At 48.3% G+C, this 9,569-nt stretch overlaps 1 protein-coding gene across 1 annotated transcript; it reads left to right on the forward strand.

The window, feature by feature from the left end:
- Positions 1–6,304: 6,304 nt before the first annotated feature.
- Positions 6,305–6,881, forward strand: PHALS_06187 (uncharacterized protein; the record flags this gene model as incomplete). Its single annotated transcript, XM_024719430.1, has 2 exons — positions 6,305–6,395; positions 6,793–6,881. The coding sequence occupies 2 exons, from the start codon at positions 6,305–6,307 to the stop codon at positions 6,879–6,881; spliced, it is 180 nt and encodes a 59-aa protein (XP_024584730.1).
- Between the last annotated feature and the right edge of the window lie 2,688 nt (positions 6,882–9,569).

The following is a 9,569-nucleotide window of genomic DNA, read 5'->3' on the forward strand; positions in this document are numbered from 1 at the left end:
CCGGCAAACGAGCGTCGCACTACGCGCCAGCCACGGGTGCCGGGTTACCTCGTCAAGGATACGGAGGATGTCGACTACGAGTTGGATACTCCTTTCCCAGGATGGAAGAAAAAGAATAGGAAGGCGAGATGCGCAAACGGCGCGATGTGAGCCCTGCTCGAATCTTGCAGACACCGTGTCTGTTTCCCGACCTCTCGACTTCCGGGGGAGTGGTATCATTATCAATGACTTCGACGAGGAACAGAGACAGCAATTGGATGTTGCTCGCAGGGCGAGTATGCGTGAGCATCCACAATCAGTCCTAAATTCTGTGTGGAGTACGGCTTCCGCTTGGCGGATCGCTATACAGAGGCGATAGACCCGACCACTTGATCGCTTAGCGTCTACGTAGTGGGATCCCCGGCCACATCACAAGCTGGGCTTGATCAACGAGAAGCTCTCCGAGCTTACTTCTTGGAATCTTAAGAAATTCCAATGGATAGGTACCGCGCACTACTTTGCACTTGAAGAGAAGGCGCTCCTGTAACCTCGGTTGGACGATTTCTGTGGTGCTTGCCCCTGGCAAAGCCGCTGCAGATGTTGAAGTGATGCTTGAGCAATGGGTGCAGCGGCACTGAACACTTTTCTCGCTGTCTCAATTACAGTGAAGCCACAAGGAAGTAAACGTACGCGTGGAACGCCATCTCAGATTCGAGTTTGCCAAATTTAAGGCGCAACGACGACTTCCTTCGGATTGTCGCCCTGCGACGTATGGAATAATCGATCACGCTTCCACCAGCCCTGTTCTGTCTCGTACGGGTGAGTCTGCAACCACTGCAGTTCAAGGCGATAGCTTGAGCTCAGTATATGGTTCTCTGCTTTCCCTGGCAACTGCCGAAGCGCGGAGCGTCATGATCTCTCTGATTATAAGCGTCCACGACGTCTGTACGGTCTTGCCAAAGTGGCACCTTAAATTCCCACGCGATCTCGGAGTTAGGGTATCATCGCCACATCTCAAGATACTGGATTTGACCCTGTTGATGTTGACCCACAAGGCGTTTCACGTGATAGTGTACACAACTGTTCTCGTCGAGAAGAGTCGGTGGTAGACGATGACGACTTGGTCAATCGCCGTCTGGTGACTCGCGATACTCTTCGAGCTTTGAAGGACAAAGTCCGTCGTCATCGGCACTCTGGCGAGCATCGTGCCGAGGTTGCATACCACTGTGCAAAGACCTCGAGATCTTGGAGAACTTTGTGCATAGACTGCCTCACATTGAGGACTATCGCGCTCTGTCGGAGCGGCTTCTAGCCGTCGAGCAGACGAATGCGTCACTTCGTGCGACGGTGGAGCGCCTGCGCCGTTGGAGACGGAAATCGTTGCACTCCGTGCTCAAAATTAGTTGCTAGATCAGCTTCTGTGTGGTCAAGCGCCTGTGGACGCCGTTCTGGCGCCAATGCTTCCACGCACACTTGTGCCGGATCCCGGTACGGCTTAAGCAATCCCACAAAAATCCTTGTGTGGGTGCGCATCTGTTTCGGAAGATTTAGCGTACACGCAAAGCCCCGTTTGGCCACGGCGTTAAAAGTTCCGATAAACCGTGGACGGGGCTTCATCTGAAAGACTGCGGAAACTGCATGAGTAGGATGGTTAAACTAGGTCTCCGACCTCAAAGTTTCCACCATTCTTTCAGCTTCTTTCGTCTGCACATGCTTTCTGCATGTCTTGGTTCTCAGCCATCACATCGCGATCGTGTTGTAAGACACTTAGTCTGGTATACAGGAAGTCATCGCCTTCTTCACATTGAAACGGCTGACATCAGCTAGTCGCTCGGCTATTTCTCCCTTATTAAACCCTAAGCCTTGGGATGGCGGCCTCAGCCGGACGCGAGGATGAACGAGCCCGTTCACGTAGAACGGAGTGTGGCCGGTAGACGTATGCACTGCATTGATCAGAGCGAAATCCACAAGTGGCATCATGGCGCTTCAGCAGCTTGGCGTCTCAGCACAAAAACTGCGAAAGACATCTTCAGCGATGCGGTTCACGCTCTAGGTTTGATCACCGGCCTGCGGCTGGTCCGCTGTTGACATAGTCAACTTGAGGTCCAGCACCCTGAAGATTATCGACCAAAACTCCAGTGAACGTGGGTCTCTGTTAGAGACAAACGAATTCGGGGTCCCTGTTATCGAGAAACACGATTCACAAACTGCGTCGCTCTACCGATCCCGTCGATGGTGTCCGGCACTGCCGCAGGATGATAAACCTGCTGAAACGGGCGACAAAGACCATGACACCCGTGTCCTGGCCGAGTCTTTGGCAGGCCGAAAAAAAATTCAAACTCATGGACTGCCAACACCCGGAGGATACCAAAAAATTGATTTGCGGCGCCGCCGCATTTGGAGAGGGTTTCACCATTTGAGACGTCTCACAGGTGCGCTCATGTGCTCGTCTATCTCTACAGCTTGGGCAACCTATAGTGGTAACTCAAAGAGATCACATAGCTGTAGGTCTTTTCACGACAGAGATGACCACTGAGTGGGGTGTCGTGGGCCTCATAGTGAATACAATTCTCCAAATTCTCATCGTGAGGGACCACAATTCGTGGCATAACCTTCGAGTCGGTGCTATAGTATAAGAACCCGTTCTTCAACAAAAATCAGCGTAACCGTGCGCGCGGTCGCGACAACAACTTCTTGTCCGATTTTCCAAGTTTCTTGCTGCCTACTTGCTGCTGGGAGCCCGTGGCAGCACTACCCACATATCATTACTCGCGTATGCGGCTCGGGTTAAATCCGTCACCGATTACGTCACCTTCGTGACATGATCAAGCTCATAATTCAGTCTGCGTGACAACGCATCAGCTAAAGCATACTGCTTTCCTGGCATTTACTTCATTTCAAAGCTCTATTCTGCAAAGAACGAGAGCCACCTGGCCATCCTCTGCGATAGGTGAGGTGACTGAGTCGCAGTGTGTGGTGACGCATGTCTGTGTAGATCACAAACAGCTTTGATCCCAACAGGTGCACCCTGAACTCGACAAGTGTATACTTCATCGCAGGTAATCCTTGTGGTGGACAGGGTAGTTCATTTTGCAGCCATGACCTGACGAAATTCGAACGCGATCACCTCAAAGGAGTCTGCTTGCAGTGGTTCACAGCCAATGGACACATCACAGACGACGCTATAAAGACGATCGGGATCTGGCAACGCCGGTATTGGTGCTTGAGGGAGGCTGTCCTTGATCCTATCAAAAGTCTTCCGATGCTCGGTGTCCCAACAACATTCCACATCGTTCTTAAGAAGATTGGACAATTACCGTGCCATTTCCGCATAATTCTTGCTATAATTGTGCAAGTAGTTGGCGAGGCCAAGCCATTTGCGCAAAATCTTTTGGTTCTTTGGAACATGCCAGTCCACAATGACCTTAACCTTAGCGGGATCCGTTCGAAGGCAACTTTCCCGATGAAGCACACTAAAAAACATTCTTCGGTGCCAAAGATGCACTTGTCTAGATTAGTATACAGCCTTTTCGTGCGCATGCACTTGAGCCCCGCTTGGCCACGACTTTGTGGTTTTCTTTATTCATTTTCCCCGTGCTTTGCACGACTGTGGGCGAAGATGTCGCCGAAGTATGTCTGTGCATACGCCCGGTGGAGCCCTGAATAACTGCGTCACAATACGATTAGATTTTGCTGGTGCATTTGACTGCCCTTGTGACATCACCAGCCACTCTCAGAGCATCCCGCTCGGCAAACTCACCGCTGGCAGCAAAATATCACCCGTTTTTATGAGCAATTGGTCCTAAACATCGATCAAGTCATGTTCACTGTACCTTGTACATCCAACCAAATTGTTCTGTAGAACCTTTCTAGGAATTGGCGTTTGTGCCGAAATGATGGCAGCGTTTAGCTTATTGTTAGCATGAACGATACGCCACTTGCCGTTCGGCTTCCGAACACAAAATCTAGTTGTCGAATGGGGAGACTTGCTCTCACGTACCATCGCTGCGTCGTGCTTCGCACGGAAGAAGGCGTCAATGACGTCGAACTGCTCCTTGGGCAGGGCCATTGGCGTGTTACGCAGTATTTGATTTCCGGAACTAGGTCGATCTCATGACGTAACTCTCGGTCCGAAGGTAGGACCGATGTCGGGCTTTGGACGTCGTTAAACTTCTATTACTAAGATCATTACGGATCCGAGGGATTTTTTTGGATCGAAGATCCACTTTGTGCGTTCAGCACCCTCTTGGTGTCCTCCAGAATGGCTTCATCCAGAATCGACGACGTGTTAAATTTCTTCGTCCGGTCGTATAATGACCACTTCGTCAAGGTTACCTGCTTTCAAGGCACTGCCAAACTTTTTGAAGGACATCTCGTCCAGCTCAAGAAGAGCATCCACCGCGGGAAAGCCTCGAGGGCGACGTCGTCGTCTTTCTCTTCCGTCATACCGTAAACGAGAGTGTATAGTTGTGCGCTATCGTCTGCGGCAGACACCTCCTGGGTCAGGGTCGCTCCCTTGCGTATTGCAGATAATCTACGGCGTCGCCGTCGCCTCCTTAGGAAGGTTTTCAATGGGAGAAAGCACTCAGCGCCGTCCAGTGTCCCCACTCCCTGCTCCATCGGAGACTTGATGTTATTAACAACATCCGACGAAGATCAACTAGTCGCACAGTCTTCGTCCTACCATATTTTGGTCGATGATCGAGCTAGTCATCAAGTCTACCCATTTGACATAAAAAAACAATCTACTCTTCAACCTGGAGATTCTTCTCGGCGTATAAGCGTTGAAGGACATCAAAGAATTGCTTCTTTATTGATGCCAACGCCTGAAGGCTAGGAACGTAATCACCACGGATTACCTCGAGGACGAAGCCTGCCTCCACAACAGGTGTCGTGAGCCAACTCACGAGCCTTCTCGTCATTCCAAGGTCAAACAAGTTCATCATATACTTATTGAAACCGTGGATCAAAACGGGACTCCAAAGCCGATAATTGGGTAGAGCCATCACTCAGAACATCGATTTTTGAGTTCTGCTCTGCAACAACTTGTTGAACGCCCTCGCAGCGATCTTTAAGCGTCAAGCAACGCTGCCGCATACAATTTCTCAATTCGCCCGCCGCGATGATGGATCTTCCACTTCCAGAGTCGCTCAATCGTTCTCGTGCTCAACCCCACCTCGGCTATCAGACTCTCGTGGAGAGCGTCGTTGGGAGATTGAGACGATTGTCAAGCACGAGAATCGATCGGCTCGTCATCGTGGAATATCTACAGAATTTGGTGGCGCGGCTACCCATCGGACTCGGACACGTGGGAACCTCGTCCGGCCTTAGAGTCTGACATCCCCAACGCGGTCCGCAGCTATGAGAATCGTTTGTATGTTGCTAGAGTCAACACTACGCCGACCATAGTTTGGTTGTGCTTGGTCGTGATTAGGAGTCCTGCCAGCGCCTTCTCAGCGAGGACGACGCTCCATCTTGTTCTCGTTCTTAAGGTGGACAAATGTCCGCCAAGAGTCAGGGCTAGCTGCAATGGGATTGGCCGGATCATCACAGTTGTTGATGCGACATTAACGAAAAAAACGTTTAATGTTAAATCTCTTGTCTACATTTCGGTTGGATATGAAGGAAACGTCAAAGAGATCTAGAACCGTTTATTGTCGCTTAGGTGAAGAACGATAGTGTTGGCTCATTCACTAGAGATCTTCATTATTGATCGGAACATTAAACTGCTTCAAAAGATCTGCAAATGTTTCAAAGTACTTTTGATTCTCAGGAGGGGATGATGTAATTTGCTACACTTGGCAAATACATGAAGGTACATTTATACATAGATGTATCTTCTATTTGCATTGTAGAATTTTAAATCATATTTTGATGTTCCCAAATATGAAGTCGCAAATTTTCTTTATTATACTGAATGCTGGTTTCTATTTTGAAGTTGAAGCTCCCCGCACACCTAAGTTTTTTATGGGTTGAAGCTGAGGTTCCAACTCATTACACCCTTGAATGTACAAATCACGATCTTAGACGCCCATTGTTTGATTAGTAAGCCTGCTAGGACCGCTAGAAGCCCTTGGTGTGTGTTTGCATGTAGCTAGGAGCCACACCTCATCTTAATTCAGCTGCAAATTTTGTATAAAGTGTTAAGTCATTCTTCTTTCTCCACTCAGGACTGTCGTTCTCCCTCGACGTCGGGATCGCTTTCCTGTCGCACAAGTGTGTGTGTTGTGTTTGAGGGACTGTTTGTGAACGGCACTCACTTACACATTTTGTTTTCAATGGCGGGGAAAGGGAAGAATTTTCTCTTTGAATACGTGAGGCTGACATGGCTATGATTTTAACCATGCTTGAACGAAAACCCAATACGTTCGAAGCGGTTTTTGAGGAACAGGCTGCGGGCGAGAACCAACAAACTCGTTCGTCGCTCGCTCAAAGGGTATTCTTTTCATAAGAAGCTGTGGCAACAGAAATCGCGAGTCTCGCACCGCTTAATAAGGCATATCGCAGACGTTCAGACATACTGTCTACCTATTAAGGAGTTGTGAATTTGCAATTTTAAGGCCAAAATATTGTTATTTTACATCGCCGCGATAGAGGCAAACCCTCTTTTTGAAGCGATAGTGACGACCTTATCATAAAGATATTACGACAAGTGCAATATTTTCATCAGCCGAGTCTAAGGCGATGGACCTTCGCCAGGCTGACGAAAAAGCGAGCAAACATGTTACTACTAAATAGCGGTGTGGTATACGTAGCAGTGAGATTTGCAATACCTTAAACCTGTAAGCTTCTTTTTCTTTTGTTTTGAAATAGGAAGGTCGCGATCCTACGAATTACTGGTCGACGAAGTTTCCGCGGAGAAAATTCAAGTCCTATTACACGATATGTTTCCTACTGGGTGATCAGTTCAATTGTTCCGCTGGAAGGTTGTCAAGAAAACCAGCGCTTATATTATCGACTTTAGTGAGATAGATATAGTTCAAGGTCCAGGGTTTTTTGTTACCTACACCAATCTTCTGTGAGTTTTAGATGTAAAAAGTTTTAATGACTTCAAGGTCATCGTTTGAATACGTTCGTCGCGCAACGGTTGAGAACCGTTGGCAGTACGCGAAGGCATCAATGACACCACATTTGGATACCATATTTGTGAATCTTGCGCAAGGTACACAGTGAACATGTCTGTCAGCTTTTAAAACCTACATGTATGGAATGGTGGAACACTACTTGGTTTTTGTTTAATATTTTCAAAAGATTCTCAATAAAGGTATGATACAGCTGAAACACCATGGGCCATGGATCGAACGGAAGTAGAAAATAATAAATGCTATAAGTCCAACGATTGTGAGTCATGAAACCATCGTCTTTTAGGAAGCGTTATCGTTAGCTGCGCGCCCGCGATGATGCTATAGCTTCAGTGCAGCCCATATGTCTGCCTGAATCGCCTATCACTATTGTTATATAGTGCCTCAAGCAGATTATGAATGCAAAAGCGGTTGTAAACCTCATTATCATGATGAGGCGAAAATTAGCGATCGTATATTGCAGGCTTTAGAGTGATTTCCTCTAACACGAAATCAACGATGATACGTCGCGATTCTCAAAATGTTTCTTTGTTCATATTGCTGACAGCAGCTTGTAGCTTATGATTCAGGAAACTGGATCTGCCTAAACAAATCAGAGCGACTTTGTTTCGCGGTTGGTTGAAGACTCATTTCATGAAGAAAAGCAGTGCGGTTTTGTACGTATTCTCTGAGCAAGACCCGTCAGGCCAAGTAACTGTAAATCGAAAATAGAAGGGTAAGGCTCGGAAGTTAGCAAGCATGGTTACCGTTGTCACAATGAAGCAAAAAATCTAAGTCGACATTTTCGTGTGTTTCGCCCGCTTGAAACATTTAGAGCTTCATGCGTCTCGGCAAAAACGGTTAAACATTTGTGGATTAGTGGGTAGGTCGACTTAGAGGCTGAACAACTCCGTTGTTCAGCCCACTAGCCTACTACGTTTTACCCTAGTCAGAAGCATTAATTAAGCTTAAAGCATTTTTGCAGACATTGCAAAGCGATGGTACCATTTAGATGGTACGATTGGTATCGATAGGGGAGCTAAGCTCATCATCTTTCATCGATCAGGCCGTTGTTGATATCACTCGCAAAGCACTGAGTGCGAGTTATCCTCAAAGATGCGATAAATTATTTTTCTTTTTTATTAAAGGAATATCACCCAATGATAGCGAGTGATGCATCGTAGAAGTGATCTATAGATTGAATAGTGCGTCGTAAGGCGAACGTGATGCCAAGAATCAAAAAGTACGTCAAAAGTGTAATGGGGTTTCATGCGCTCTGGTATGAACAGTGTGGATTACACAAGAAGGTGTGGCTGCACCTAATCAAGAAGTCAGTACGTGGCTGAAACAGCCAGTATTTTACATATAACTAGGTCTTACTACATAGGAAAACCAATCGATTTAGATTTAGACGGTTTTGCCGCAAAAGAAACCGAGAAATGCAGTTTACGTTTTAAAGAGAGAAGTTAAATACTTTGGGTTAAGGTGGTAGTTACTCATGGAGTAAGTGGATTGCGTTTCGCTACACAGTGCGTCCGCGGCACCGGGGGGACGTAAATACTACGCTCGATGAGCACAAACGTCGCGCTCCGCGTACGCTCTCAGTGCCGAGTGGCCTCGTTGAGGATGTGGTCGACTATGAGTCTGATACCTCTTTTCCCGAATGGGATGACGAGGAAGGCGAGCTGCACCAGCAGCGTGATACGAGCCCTGCTCTCGCCTTGTGGACCCCATGCCCGTTCCCTGGCTTCTCGTCAACTGAGAAATGTGGTGTAATCACCAATGGCCTCGACGGGGAACAGAGGCGGCAGCTTGAAGATGCCCATAAGGCGGCTCTAAAATGCGCCCATCCACGGTCGGTCATTGACCTTCGTGTGGAATATAGCTTCCGCCTGCGGATCCCGCTTTGGAAGCGAAGGACACGGTAACTCGATCGTTACGCGTCCATATCATCGGGTCCCCGGCCAGAACGGATGATTAGCATGCCACACGGAAATCTCTTCGAGCTCGTTTCTTGGTCCCACAATAAATTCCGTTAGACGTTTATCGCACTCGTCGAAGTGCTCAACGAGGTGGCTGTCGTGTACCTGCAATGCAGACAATACCTATAGTGCTCGCCCCTGGCGAAAGCACTAAAGATGACGAAGCGCTCTTTGAGCGATGGGTGCAACGGCACCGAAAACTTTCGTCACTGCATAACCTGCATTTGAGCCACGAGGAAGTGGACGTGCGTGTGGAGCGACACCTCCGCTTTGAGTTTGCCAAACTCAAGGCACGCCGACGACTTCCTTCGGATTGTCGCCCTGCGACGTATGGGTTAACAACTCCTTATGCTCCCGCGAGCTTTGTGTCTTCGACCGCAAGAGCTCAGGGCCATTGCTTAAGCTCAGCTCATGGCCCGTCTTTTTCCCTGCTATTGCCGGGAAGCGCAGGGCGTCTGATGACGTGGGACGTCCTGATCTTTCCGATCTAAAGCGTCCACGGCGACTGGGCAATCTTGCCGAAGTGGCGCCTCAAACTCCCACGAGT

Source organism: Plasmopara halstedii, assembly GCF_900000015.1.
Source record: "Plasmopara halstedii genome assembly, contig: Scaffold_2956, whole genome shotgun sequence".
Lineage (NCBI taxonomy): Eukaryota > Oomycota > Peronosporomycetes > Peronosporales > Peronosporaceae > Plasmopara > Plasmopara halstedii.